Here is a 15,248-nt window from a genome sequence, read left to right as displayed (position 1 = left end):
AAAGCACATATTTTTTTGCGAGGGATATACTTTTGCATAATAGTTTGTAAAATGAAAATGCTATCAATAGTGCAGGGATCTTTCTCAAGATTTCTTTGAGACCTTTACTCTAATAAAATGCTGCATTTAAAATGATACTATTTATGAATTATATTTTTAGGGGGTCATCGTTTGGCCTATTTGAGTTCTCTATTGATGGTGATGTAAATTAGTTCTGACATGACTGTAACAATGTACATTACATATGTAAATGTGATTTAGACTATTTTCTTTGGGACATTCATCTATTTTTTTTTCTTTTTGGCTCTGACATCCATGAATGTTTTGTGCCTTGACCATTCTGTACTCTGTATGTCGTTGGTGCTGCTGTGCACGTAGTAACGAGTTGTTACACTTATATTGAATAATCCTAGACTTCAGGGAGTTTCAGTGTCAGAATAGGTCCCCAGCTCACAGATCTTTTCATACGAGCTGACTCACATGTGGAGTGGGCGTGGCCACAAGAATGACGTCGCAATGAGAGATAATCTCATCATAAAAGCACATCTTGTAAAAAGGGGACCATTTTGATGAAATACTAAAATACGCGTAGTATGTTTCTACTGGGAACGAATTGCCAAACATGATACAGGATAATGGCGTGACAGAATTGTTTTGTCATTGCTTGTATCACATCTTTAATCAAATCTTGAAATGGTATTACACATAAGGGATGCCAAGTTCTTCACGCACGCACGCACGCACGCACGCACGCACGCACGCACGCATGCATGCACGCACATACATCTTTACTATTTTCTGCTTCCACCATCAGACACCCGATTCTTTCGTAGAAATAGTTGTGGGGGAAATCATATTCGCGCCACACACGCTACAACAGCGACACTTCCGTTATACAGAAACGTGAACGAGTCAACATTAACGTCATATATAGACGTCAATTGCAGCCTTACAAACATGCCGTCAGCAATTGTACTGTTAGCCGAAGGAGCAGAGGAGATGGAGACTGTCATCACGGTGGACGTCTTGCGCAGGGGCGGGGTAAAAATGGCTGTCACTTTGTGTTTGCGTCAATGTAACTTTAAAACTTCAACATTATAGACCTAGTGCTGCAGTGCAATAAAAATACAAACATGGTCTCTATTTTAATAAATCTGTATATGGATAGGCTCCATGGAAAAACAAACAATACATTGGGATTTGATTTTTAATATTTTTATTTATTTTTTAAACTGGCAGTTTGATGGAAGCATATATAGGTTATCACGCGAGTGTTTGGGGCTGGTAAATATCCTGTATTAGGAATACCGGATATTTAGTATTATTTACCATCCCCAAACACAAAAGCTTGATAACCTCTTTATCATATAATGTCATTCTTTATTTCTGTGCTTGAAAATCACTTTCCCTCTCTCACAAACATTACCTGAACATAGCGAGTTTTCCTTGAATGCACGCATTAATATTTATTATGTCAGAGGGTAAGTGATGTGTCAGTTGGTCAGTGACAGTTGCCAATATAGTCCCAACTGAAATCTGTTTCTTATACAGTGGCGAAGCAACATATATGCAAAACAACAATTGTTTTTACTTGCATTTCGCTGCAAGCCATCGGTCTGTCCGCTAGAGTAACTGCCCTAGCTACTCTAACCCTAGTCTATGAGATGTCATGGCCACGGTCAGACATTGTTGACAGTCGGACTGTCCTGTCATAACGTTAAGTGCAGTCAGATGTACACACAGCGACAAAACCAAACAAGGTAACAATTCAAGGTTTCAAGCCACAGAGGTCTACAAGCACAGATATGGCTACTGATCCCGCTTGGCTAGGCCTAATTCCCCTGCAAAATTGTTTTGAAATTAATGTCTCCAAAGTTGCGAAAACTTATAAAATGCCTTATGCTACTATTCCACATGGACCACGAATCCCACGAATCGCCACGATTTGTAAAGTTTAGGATTCGTGAGGATTCGTGGAATTTAGCAAATTTTCTGGTTCAATTAGTGACGCTATACGATCTAGTTACGATACAGGTACGATAGAGTTACGAATATTCGTGGGATTCAGCTGGATTCGTATGAATATTCTCAAGAATTCACTACGATTTACAAGAAGCTATTACAAATACTGCACAAAAGTTAGGAATCAGTGAAGAATCAGTGAAGGATACGCCGAATGCATGTACAAATCAGGTACGAATAAAAATGAATTTGTGACTATTTTTGACAATTTTGGGGGTTTTCCCTCAAGATAGCTTCGGCACGTTTTCGTGTGATTCGTAGCCAATTCGACGTAAAGCCACGAATTCCTGAATGAGTTAAGAATACCTATGAAAAGCCTACGAATCGATTACGATTCAGTTACGATGCCTAAGAATGCATTACAAATTTGTAACGAAATAACTACGATATTTTTTAATCGGGAGTTCATGGCCAAAACTTTGAGCAGCTCAAAACTTTTGCCACGAATTCCCGATAGCTCAAGAATTTGTAAGAACTAACTACGAATATATGCGAGTCAGTTAAGAATTTCATGAACTGATTAGGCTTCAACTACGAATCCTTAAAATTTATCAATTCGTGGGATTCGTGGTCTGTGTGGAATACTATTATAAGCGACGTCACAGTTAGGCACTGATTTTCAGTATATTAGACTGTTCTTTTGATAATGATAGCAATTATCCCTTTAGTTTATCCAGATTCCCGATGGTTAATTCTGACTCGATTGCCGAATGACAAGGACAACGCCATGTTTATTTGTAAACACTGAAAGTAGTCCCTACTTGACCTTTGATATTTGCATCTCTGTCTGCATATGACCCCAACAGATATCGTTTTTATCCATTGTCTTTATCCTGCCGAGAAACCTACCCATTATATGATAAACAGTTTTATTTGATAGTTGGATCAATTGGTAAACAATGTTTGACAAACATTTTAGATTTGAAATTGAAAGAATGGTATAAAATGAAGTTGCTCTTGAAGCAAAAATATTAAGAGTGCTTCCACAGTTCAAGTTTTGGAGTCTGGAATACATATTTGACAAAACAATAGGAAGTTATTAATTGTCACCTCCCTCATGATACCTGACTTAGGTGAACTACAGAGCTCTACGGGCTGTATTTGCATTTCCAGATGAAATACAAACAAAATGATCTCAGTGAAAATCCGGGGTAGAATAGGTCTTTAGCAACCCAAGCTTGCCGTAAAAGGCGACTATGCTTGTCGTAGAAGGCGACTAACGGGATCGGGTGGTCAGGCTCGCTGACTTGGTTGATGCATGTCATCGATCCCAATTGCGTGGATCGATGCTCATGTTGTCAATCACTGGATTGTCTGGTCCAGACTCAATTATTTACAGACAGCCGTCATATAGCTGGAATATTGCACAATCTAGGCCATCTGACTTATTCTTACATCAGTTTAGGCAAAGGAGCGTAGACATTGAAAATCAAGTGTTTCACAGTAATTGTGAATCTTGTTCTAAGCTTGAATTGTTCTCTGCAGTAAGGGATAAATTTTCATATAATAACTGGATTTGATTAATTGATGTAACATAATTTCGAAATAATATCTTGAATTTTCTTGGATCCAATCATCGTCTTATGGTTGAAACAGGCAGATACCATAATATACCAAGACATGAACGTTTCTGTCCCCTCTGTGTTGTAAGTGCTATCGAAGACGAGTTCCATTTTTGTATGGTGTGTCCGTTCTATCTTGATCTGCGGTCTAATCTCATACCCAATTATTATCACATGTTTCCAAGTCGTAAGAAAATGTCCTTATTATTCAGCTCGACTAATCAAAGTATTTGCAACAGTTTAGCAAAATATGTATTACTTTCTGGTAAGAAACGTAATTCCATTTTCAAGGGAATACCTGTGTCATATAATTAACTCCAATAGTAACAGTTTGAATACTGCATTGTAAATCTTATAATTCAGCGCTCTGTCATATTTGTATGCCATCATACTCTGCACATGTATAATGGGCCGGTGGCCTCATTACCTGAATAAAAGCATCATTCATTCATTCGTCTAGGCCATCTATAAGCCAATCCAGAATGTTCTCCTTGTCAGTTTTAATTTTTTTAATCGAGAATACTTCAAAATATGTTTCGAAGCGTAGTCGCCAGTTTGAAACTTGGTCGGTCAAAATTCGCGAAAGGTCATTCTGACGTGACCCGTAATGGGATGTCCTCAGATCTTTGTTTGCGGTAGGGAAAACTAAGATCTGATTTGAATGAGATTGCTATTTTACATAATACTCCGACAATTTCTGTCTTGTTTTGTTCACTGTTTGATAGGGGCGGTCGGGTAGCCTAGCGGTTAAAGCGTTCGCTCGTCACGCCGAAGACCCGGGTTCGATTCCCGACATGGGTACAATGTGTGAAGCCCCTTTCTGGTGTCCCCCGCCGTGATATTGCTGGAATATTGCTAAAAGCACGTAAAACCATACTCACCATAACCATAATCATCAAGACTACATTTTTAACACTATTATCATCAGAATATCTATTTATGGAAGTGGACTAACGACAACGAAGGGGAGATAACTCCCTATTTGTGACAATGAGGGAAATTTGAATTCTGCATTCATTTGTGCAGTAGAAATTATTCAGTGAGGATGTTTGAAAGAAGACTGTTTGGAAGTAAAAAGGATTATGTTAATCAAGTTCCTGTGCTACAAGGAGGTGCAGGGACCCGTGAAGATTCCGGGGTAGAATAGGTCTTCAGCAACCCATGCTTGCCGTAAAAGGTGACTATGCTTGTCGTAAAAGGCGACTTACGGGATCGGACGGTCAGGCTCGCTGACTTGGTTGATGCTTGTCATCAATCCCAATTGCGTGGATTGATGCTCATGATATTAATCACTGGATTGTCTGGTCCAGACTTGATTATTTTACAGACTGCCATCATATAGCTGGAATATTGCTGAGTGCGGCGTTAAACAACAAACAAACAACAAGGCGGTGCAGGAGGTCACCTTGCATGACCTTGCTGACTGTGTGTCATCGAACCATGTTGGGTTTGATCATTACTGATACTATCAACCTTCAGTTTGCTTTTCAAACTTGATTACCGTATTTGCCATAATAAGCATCCCAGGCGCTAAGAAAATTGATAGAGGGGGCACTTTAACCTCACATAAACAGGTTGAACTTGTTTTTAACACACTAAGTTCAAACATCGGTGTTCGATTCCCAACATGGGTACAATGTGTGAAGCCCATTTCTGGTGTCCCCCGCTGTGATATTGCTGGAATATTGCTAAAAGCGGCGTAAAACCATACTCACTCAGTCAAACATCGGTGAAACTGTTCCTCTTTAGATTATAGTAATAAGTCGATTATATACCCATTCTGCACTGCTGTTTTCTGTATAAAAGTCTAATGTTTAATAGAAATGTGGACTGACATGTAACATTTCGGTGTTAGTACATGTAGTAGGGGGGCTTACAACGGTTACTTACAGACTGGTCTAAAAGTTGGCCAAGGGTGGTTTTGGAGCAGGGTGCTTAAATTGGCAAATACAGAGGTGTATTCAGGAGGGCGGGCGGGTGATCGCAATATTACATGTGCCCACGTGTACTCGCGATCAAGCCCAGGAGGTAGTCGTCTAGTTGTCCAAGATGGCGTCGCACATTGTACAAATGTTTGTCATTGACCAGATTTGAACTGATGTCTGAAAAATAATGTTTCAGACAAGATCTGCCATTCAAAAGCTTCATTGCCTTCTCGTATATTGATATATATTGATAACATATTGAGATAAAACACCAAGTCGTTCATCCCATCTCATGAGTCATCATCATATTACGGGGAGGTCGGGTAGCCTTGTAGTTAAAGTTTTCGCTCGTCATGCTGAAGACCCGGGTTCGATTCCCAACATGGGTACAATGTGTGAAGCCCATTTCTGGTGTCCCCTGCCGTGATATTGCTGGAATATTGCTGAGTGTGGCATAAAACAACAAACAATCAATTAAACATATATTAACAATATTAAAAATAAACACTTTGTTGTCCTGACCATCAAAGTATGAACCCATCATACTTGTGATGATACAAGATGCTATTTTGATCCCTGGGGATGCCATTTTGGATGCAGTGTCGTGAGAGCGAGTAGGCGCCTTTCTTTCATATAGGAGTCATATTGCCTCGATAAATGCTCGCATGATCGCTGTCCCTCCTGAATACACCTCAGGTTGTTATACAGTCATGCCCCGCTTATACGGACTTCAGATATCCGGAAACCTCGGTTCCCGGACGATTTTCATTCAAAACGAAATAATTGCTATATAAATTTACCCATATAGACAGAAATTCAGTTTCCGGAACCGGATGGTCATTTTCATACACAAAACACTGAAATGCACACAAAATTGTCTCACTTACCCGGACAATACACTTCCCCTGGTGGTAATCCTTTGATTCGGGAGACACGGGTGGCCCAGTCGTCTAAGGCGCCGCAATTCGCTGTGCAGTGTTGCGTCCCTTGGGCACACCAGAAACCTATGATTGTGGGTTTGAATCCCGGTTCGCCCCGATTATGTTTCTAGGTTTGTCAGCACCATACCCGTGCTCGTGGGTTTCACCGAAGTGGTAAATGTCTGAGACCTGCATCACTTGGGGCTTTCCTTCCACATTAAGCTGACATGCCGCGATATAACTGTAATACTGTTAAAAGCAGAGTTAAACCAAACTCACTCACTCACTCACTCACTCCTTTGATTCTTGAGAAGTCAATTAACCAGGTCACATGGAGTTGTGACTTCAAACTGTGAGTATGGCCTGTCAACCAGCGAAACGTAAGCGACACGCAGTTACAGCACGCGAAAAAAGGGAAATTTGTCTGTTTAAGGAAAAACACCCGTCAGCAAGTTTGGAAACGTGGTAAAGTTCAAACTTCCATGACAGAGTTTTGAAACGTGTATGTCTTGAATAAAGATTGAGTGGATGTATCTGTTTGCTCTGTCATCTGTCATGAGTTGCATAATTGAAGGGCAGAAACTCTTCCAGTAAGAAGCTGGTTTCAGTTATTCGAAATTCGTTTATACAGACAAATTGCGAATTGACGCAAGTGTCCGTATAAACGAGGCACGAGTGTAATATGAGACATCAATCATTCACTCCCTAATTTCAGATTGACGTGACGGTAGCTGGGCTGGCTGGCTCGGACCCTGTATTGTGTAGTCGCCAGGTCAAGGTCGTGCCTGACAAAAGTCTTGATGACGCCTTGAAGTCGGCGCCATATGATGTTGTTGTTTTGCCAGGAGGCGGTACTGGTGCCAAGAATCTCTGTGAGGTAAGCACCCGATGGGGATTCAGGTTTAGAATAAGTCTGGTCGTAAGAGGTGACTTTATGGGAATTCCTGGTTAGAATAGGTCCCCAGCAACCGATGCTGGTCGTAAGAGAAAACTTATGGATCAGGCCTCTATGGGAATTCCTTGTTAGAATAAGTCCCCATCTTTGTAGCGAGGTTTAAACATATATGTAGCGAGCTTAACATCAATGTAGCGAGTTATTAACAGCTATGTAGTGAGATCATCATCTACTTAACGATTTTGCCATCTACATAATGAGTTTATCACCTACGTAGAGAGTTTAACACCTATGAGGTGAGTTTAACAACTCTGTATTGAGTTAACATCTTTGTAGCGAGTTTATCATTAACGTAATGAGTTTATCACCCATGTAGAGAGTTTATCACCCATGTAGAGAGTTTATCACCTTTGTAGAGAGTTTATCACCTTTGTATCAAGTTTATCACCCATGTAGAGAGTTTATCACCCATGTAGAGAGTTTATCATCTATGTAGAGAGTTTATCATCTTTGTATCAAGTTTATCACCCATGTAGAGAGTTTATCACCTATGTAGAGAGTTTATCACCTTTGTATCAAGTTTATCACCCATGTAGAGTTTATCACCCATGTAGAGAGTTTATCATCTATGTAGAGAGTTTATCACCTTTGTATCAAGTTTATCACCCATGTAGAGAGTTTATCACCCATGTAGAGAGTTTATCATCTATGTAGAGAGTTTATCACCTTTGTATCAAGTTTATCACCCATGTAGAGAGTTTATCACCTATGTAGAGAGTTTATCACCTTTGTATCAAGTTTATCACCCATGTAGAGAGTTTATCATCTATGTAGAGAGTTTATCACCTATGTAGAGAGTTTATCACCCATGTAGAGAGTTTATCATCTATGTAGAGAGTTCATCACCTTTGTATCAAGTTTATCACCCATGTAGAGAGTTTATCACCTATGTAGAGAGTTTATCACCTTTGTATCAAGTTTATCACCCATGTAGAGAGTTTATCATCTATGTAGAGAGTTTATCACCTATGTAGAGAGTTTATCACCCATGTAGAGAGTTTATCACCTTTGTAGAGTTTATCATCTATTTAGAGAGTTTATCACCCATGTAGTTTATCACCTATGTAGAGAGTTTATCACCTATGTAGAGAGTTTATCACCCATGTAGAGAGTTTATCACCTTTGTAGAGAGTTTATCACCCATGTAGAGAGTTTATAACCCTTGTAGAGAGTTTATCACCTTTGTATCAAGTTTATCACCAATGTAGAGAGTTTATCACCTATGTAGAGAGTTTATCACCCATGTAGAGAGTTTATCACCTATGTAGAGAGTTTATCACCTTTGTAGCGAGTTTATCATCTACGTAACAAGTTTATCACCTATGTAGAGAGTTTATCACCCATGTAGAGAGTTTATCACCTTTGTAGCGAGTTTATCATCTACGTAACAAGTTTATCACCTATGTAGAGAGTTTATCACCTTTGTAGAGAGTTTATCATCTACGTAACAGGTTTATCGTCTATGTAGAGAGTTTATCACCCATGTAGAGAGTTTATCACCTTTGTAGCGAGTTTATCATCTACGTAACAAGTTTATCACCTATGTAGAGAGTTTATCACCCATGTAGAGAGTTTATCACCTTTGTAGCGAGTTTATCATCTACGTATCAAGTCTATCACCCATGTAGAGAGTTTATCACCTATGTAGAGAGTTTATCACCTTTGTATCAAGTTTATCACCCATGTAGAGAGTTTATCACATTGTATCAAGTCTATCACCTGTATGTTTGTCCAGTCTGCTGCTGTGGGCAAGCTGCTGCAGGAACAGGAAGGACGGGATGCCCTGGTGGCTGCTGTGTGTGCAGGTAATGGCTCCACCATGTAGAGCTGTACGTTTAACCATGTTAACTGAATTTGGTGAGGTTGCCATCAAACCAGCTCTTTCGAATCAGAGATGTGTGATTGTGGTTTGAAACCTCCCACTGACCAATCAGAATTGAATATTTTCCCATATTCATGGTAGAATATGCAAAGTTACTGGTAAAAGGAAGACCATCTGGATTATCACTCATCTTAGGACTAATTGACTGATGGCTCTGTCTTGACCCTGCAAAGCAGAATTTTGACACCAAATGTCGGCTTCGTGTACACGTGGTTGACAATGCTGTTTTGATCAGCATTTTGAGTTGAGTAAAACTACATTGGTATCTCAGGTGTAATGTGTTTTTGATGAGGTGTGTAGGATAACCTTTGTGCAGAGTTATTTCCCATTTTCATCCAGCACCGACAGCGCTGCTGGCACATGGCGTCGGTAAGGGGAAGTCCGTGACGTCACATCCTGGAGTTGCCGACAAGATTAAGGAAGGTACAATCAGACATGGATGTTAATTAGGTGTATACACCACTTATAAGTGACTAACACTCCCACCCTGAACAGAGAGGCCAATGATATCTGTTACTCAGCTATGATTCTCCTCTGTATGAGATCTAGAGGTAGAACATCTGCCCAGAGAGCGGAAGGTCTGGGGTTCGATCCCAGGCCGCATCATACCAAAAGACATTAAAAGATGGTACTTCATGTTACCCTGTCTGGCGCTCGTCATAAAGGGGCTAAAACAAGGACTGGTTGGCTCGGAGTCAGTATACTGTGTCTGAGTGGGGTATTCATGTTAAACTGCAGCATGGTATCTCATTGTGCTAGCACTATAAATCGGATCTGTCCGGTACAAGCAGCCACACACACACACATGCATGCATGTCACTATATAAGTGCAATAATTTTGGACGCGACGTTAAACCCCATTTCACCTCGGTACCTTCTCATATTCCCCGCCGTGATGTTGCTGGAATATTACCAAAGCGGCTTAAAACCATACTCACTCACTCACTCACTCACTCACTCACTCACTCACTCACTCACTCACTCACTCACTCACTCACTCACTCACTCACTCACTCAGGTCGTGTGTCTGATTTTTCATGTTGGTGAGTTCTCTAAGTAATTATTTGTATCTGCCATACGAAGCAGACCTATACACCATATTCTTGTTTATGCCTGGAAAATAGTGAAGCACAGCTGACTATGTATTTCTATATAAAACAAAGATCGTCTCCTGTATTTATCTTCTAATGAAACATATACACCATGGCCCTTACCTTTTTGTGGCATCGATCCTTACAGCTTTTGGCTCTTCTCCTCTCCTCTTTTCCTCTCTTCTACTCTTCTATTCTTCTAATCTCCTCTCCTCTTCTCCACTCCTCTTCTCTTCTACTCTTTTCCTCTTCTACTCTTCTCTTCTGCTCTCCTACTCTCTTCTACTCTTCTCTTCTGCTCTCCTACTATTCTCTCCTCTTCTCTTCTACTCTTTTCGTCTTCTACTCTTCTCTTCTCCTCTCCTACTCTTCTCTCTCTTCTACTCTTCTCTTCTCCTCTCCTACTATTCTCTTCTCTTCTACTCTTTTCGTCTTCTACTCTTCTCTCCTACTCTTCTCTCTCTTCTACTCTTCTCTTCTGCTCTCCTACTATTCTCTCCTCTTCTCTTCTACTCTTTTCGTCTTCTACTCTTCTCTTCTCCTCTCCTACTCTTCTCTCTCTTCTACTCTTCTCTTCTCCTCTCCTACTCTTCTCTCTCTTCTACTCTTCTCTTCTGCTCTCCTACTATTCTCTCCTCTTCTCTTCTACTCTTTTCGTCTTCTACTCTTCTCTTCTCCTCTCCTACTCTTCTCTCTCTTCTACTCTTCTCTTCTGCTCTCCTACTATTCTCTCCTCTTCTCTTCTACTCTTTTCGTCTTCTACTCTTCTCTTCTCCTCTCCTACTCTTCTCTCTCTTCTACTCTTCTCTTCTCCTCTCCTACTATTCTCTTCTCTTCTACTCTTTTCGTCTTCTACTCTTCTCTTCTTCTCTCCTACTCTTCTCTCTCTTCTACTCTTCTCTTCTCCTCTCCTACTATTCTCTCCTCTTCTCTTCTACTCTTTTCGTCTTCTACTCTTCTCTTCTTCTCTCCTACTCTTCTCTCTCTTCTACTCTTCTCTTCTCCTCTCCTACTCTTCTCTCTCTTCTACTCTTCTCTTCTGCTCTCCTACTATTCTCTCCTCTTCTCTTCTACTCTTTTCGTCTTCTACTCTTCTCTTCTTCTCTCCTACTCTTCTCTCTCTTCTACTCTTCTCTTCTCCTCTCCTACTCTTCTCTCTCTTCTACTCTTCTCTTCTGCTCTCCTACTATTCTCTCCTCTCCTCTTCTACTCTTTTCGTCTTCTACTCTTCTCTTCTCCTCTCCTACTCTTCTCTCTCTTCTACTCTTCTCTTCTCCTCTCCTACTCTTCTCTCTCTTCTACTCTTCTCTTCTGCTCTCCTACTATTCTCTCCTCTTCTCTTGTACTCTTTTCGTCTTCTACTCTTCTCTTCTCCTCTCCTACTCTTCTCTCTCTTCTACTCTTCTCTTCTGCTCTCCTACTCTCTTCTACTCTTCTCTTCTGCTCTCCTACTATTCTCTCCTCTTCTCTTCTACTCTTTTCGTCTTCTACTCTTCTCTTCTCCTCTCCTACTCTTCTCTCTCTTCTACTCTTCTCTTCTCCTCTCCTACTATTCTCTTCTCTTCTACTCTTCTCTTTTCGTCTTCTACTCTTCTCTTCTCCTCTCCTACTCTTCTCTCTCTTCTACTCTTCTCTTCTCCTCTCCTACTCTTCTCTCTCTTCTACTCTTCTCTTCTGCTCTCCTACTATTCTCTCCTCTTCTCTTCTACTCTTTTCGTCTTCTACTCTTCTCTTCTTCTCTCCTACTCTTCTCTCTCTTCTACTCTTCTCTTCTCCTCTCCTACTATTCTCTTCTCTTCTACTCTTTTCGTCTTCTACTCTTCTCTTCTCCTCTCCTACTCTTCTCTCTCTTCTACTCTTCTCTTCTCCTCTCCTACTATTCTCTTCTCTTCTACTCTTTTCGTCTTCTACTCTTCTCTTCTCCTCTCCTACTCTTCTCTCTCTTCTACTCTTCTCTTCTCCTCTCCTACTATTCTCTTCTCTTCTACTCTTTTCGTCTTCTACTCTTCTCTTCTTCTCTCCTACTCTTCTCTCTCTTCTACTCTTCTCTTCTGCTCTCCTACTATTCTCTCCTCTTCTCTTCTACTCTTTTCGTCTTCTACTCTTCTCTTCTCCTCTCCTACTCTTCTCTCTCTTCTACTCTTCTCTTCTTCTCTCCTACTCTTCTCTCTCTTCTACTCTTCTCTTCTCCTCTCCTACTCTTCTCTCTCTTCTACTCTTCTCTTCTCCTCTCCTACTATTCTCTCTCTTCTACTCTTCTCTTCTCCTCTCCTACTATTCTCTTCTCTTCTACTCTTTTCGTCTTCTACTCTTCTCTTCTTCTCTCCTACTCTTCTCTCTCTTCTACTCTTCTCTTCTCCTCTCCTACTATTCTCTCCTCTTCTACTCTTTTCGTCTTCTACTCTTCTCTTCTCCTCTCCTACTCTTCTCTCTCTTCTACTCTTCTCTTCTCCTCTCCTACTATTCTCTTCTCTTCTACTCTTTTCGTCTTCTACTCTTCTCTTCTTCTCTCCTACTCTTCTCTCTCTTCTATTCTTCTCTTCTGCTCTCCTACTATTCTCTCCTCTTCTCTTCTACTCTTTTCGTCTTCTACTCTTCTCTTCTCCTCTCCTACTCTTCTCTCTCTTCTACTCTTCTCTTCTTCTCTCCTACTCTTCTCTCTCTTCTACTCTTCTCTTCTCCTCTCCTACTCTTCTCTCTCTTCTACTCTTCTCTTCTGCTCTCCTACTATTCTCTCCTCTTCTCTTCTACTCTTTTCGTCTTCTACTCTTCTCTTCTCCTCTCCTACTCTTCTCTCTCTTCTACTCTTCTCTTCTCCTCTCCTACTCTTCTCTCTCTTCTACTCTTCTCTTCTGCTCTCCTACTATTCTCTCCTCTTCTCTTCTACTCTTTTCGTCTTCTACTCTTCTCTTCTCCTCTCCTACTATTCTCTCTCTTCTACTCTTCTCTTCTCCTCTCCTACTCTTCTCTCTCTTCTACTCTTCTCTTCTGCTCTCCTACTATTCTCTCCTCTTCTCTTCTACTCTTTTCGTCTTCTACTCTTCTCTTCTCCTCTCCTACTCTTCTCTCTCTTCTACTCTTCTCTTCTCCTCTCCTACTCTTCTCCTTTTCTACTCTTCTCCTCTTCTCCAGGTGACTACAAGTATTCCGAAGACCGAGTTGTCCAGGACGGCAAGCTGATCACAAGCCGAGGGCCAGGAACCTGTTTTGAGTTTGCCCTGAAGATTGTGGAGGCTATTCAGGGTGCTGAGAAGGCCAGCTCTCTGGTCGCCCCAATGTTGGTCAAGATGTAGATCACATGTGAACCGCTACCAAACCTTCCAGAGATTTACAGTTCCCTTCATTGTCCATACTTCGCGTGTTTGGATCCACTACAACCTCCATCACCTGTGACTACATACGGCCCCCATGCAGTGTACTCGTGACTCTAACCCCCTCGAGGCCAACCCATGGGTCGGGGGGTGGGGGGTGAGTGGGGTGGGGTGGGGGGGTCAGGCTTGGTGACATGGTTCATTGCTTTTCATCGTACCCCGACAACATGGGTTGTCTGGAATAGAGACTTGGAATAGAGACCATGCTTGCCATAAGAGGCGACTATGGTTCTCGTTATAGGCGATTAATGGGGGTCAGGTGGTCAGGCTCGCTTACTTGGTTGATGCATGTCATCGTATCCCAAATGCGATGCTCGTGAAGTCAATCACTAGATTGTCTGGTCCAGACTAAATTTTTTACAGACCGCCGTCATATAGCTGGAATATTGCTGAGCACGGCATTAAACAACAAACAAAAGAAAAAAACATTGTCTGACGTATTAGCCATGTGTAAGTCAGCCAGCTTCAAGGCCATGGCACATGTTGCAGACGTCCAGCTAGAAACATATCGCCATTTGTGCATGTTAAGGAAAAACCAGTGTGCCATTGTACAAAACAACTGTGGCGCTACGATGATCGTAAGCCTTCCTTAAAGTATGGGAGTTGGGATCACCTTAGCGCTAAGATCCCTTTGAACAATGGCACCATGCAGGCCTGTGCTTGTTTTTTGGTTATCATGATTACACTGTATGGTAGGGCTGGGACGAGTCCGAATGTATTACCTGGGTACCCAACCCCCTATTCCCCAACCCTGCCTGAATACCCGCTGTAGGTCTCAAGTTGGCTACAAAATGTCAGATTGAGAATTGTTTGACTAGAGCCCTGGCAAAAACTACTTAGATATGCATGACCAGTTCATCTTGGGCATGCATATCTAAGTAGTTTTTGCTGAAGTTGACTGGGGGCATGGATGGCCCAGAACCTGAAGCGACGTGTAGTGTAATAGTGATTGTTATTGTCATTAAACAATATATCACATGACTTTCCACGGGTCAGGGCAGTTCTATGGTACCCAGGTTCTACTCAGGACCAACCAACCAAAAGTACCTTAGTCACCCAACCCAGCCCTACTCAAGTCTCAGGGGATGGTGGAACACAATCTCATTAAAATAAGATCTTAGTTCTCGCTACCGCTAAACAAAGATCTGAGGACATCCCATTACGGGTGACGTCAGACCGACCTTGCGACAACTTTGACCGTCCAATAGAATGACCAATCAGAAGGCAGCTTTCTCGTGCTTTACGGCACTAATTTCAAATTGGCGACTACGCATCGAAACATATTTTGACAAATTGTCGATTACAAATTTGAAATCTGAAGTTTAAAGAACATTCTGGAATGGCTAATAGATGGTCTAGATTGTATGGATTCAGTCGTTAAACCTCTCATTGGTCGGATGAAAGGTCATTCTGACATGATCCCTAATGGGATGTCTTCAGATCTTTGTTTAGCAGTAGCGAGAACTAAGGTCTGATTTTAATGAGATTGGGTGGAACATAGACTATACAAGCCCATGAAG

General features: G+C 41.4%; 2 protein-coding genes across 2 annotated transcripts; one reads left to right on the top strand and one right to left on the bottom strand.

Moving 5' to 3' along the window:
• The first annotated feature begins 880 nt into the window (after positions 1-880).
• LOC139471314 (Parkinson disease protein 7 homolog) lies at positions 881-13,804 on the top strand. The gene is made up of 5 exons (XM_071253620.1): positions 881-1,041; positions 7,145-7,306; positions 9,120-9,189; positions 9,606-9,689; positions 13,490-13,804. Exons 1-5 carry the CDS (start codon positions 958-960, stop codon positions 13,648-13,650), a joined length of 561 nt encoding a protein of 186 aa, XP_071109721.1. The 5' UTR covers positions 881-957; the 3' UTR covers positions 13,651-13,804.
• On the bottom strand, positions 11,040-12,358 carry LOC139471396 (uncharacterized; the record flags this gene model as incomplete). Its single annotated transcript, XM_071253765.1, has 3 exons — positions 11,040-11,291; positions 11,660-11,963; positions 12,006-12,358. Coding segments are annotated over 3 exons (909 nt in total), but the record flags the coding sequence as incomplete, so codon positions are not given.
• Positions 13,805-15,248: the final 1,444 nt, after the last annotated feature.

Source organism: Haliotis cracherodii, unplaced genomic scaffold (assembly GCF_022045235.1).
Source record: "Haliotis cracherodii isolate W230 unplaced genomic scaffold, xgHalCrac1.p SCAF_22, whole genome shotgun sequence".
Classification (NCBI taxonomy): Eukaryota; Metazoa; Mollusca; class Gastropoda; order Lepetellida; family Haliotidae; genus Haliotis; species Haliotis cracherodii.
This window is presented reverse-complemented; position numbering and strand designations above follow the sequence as displayed.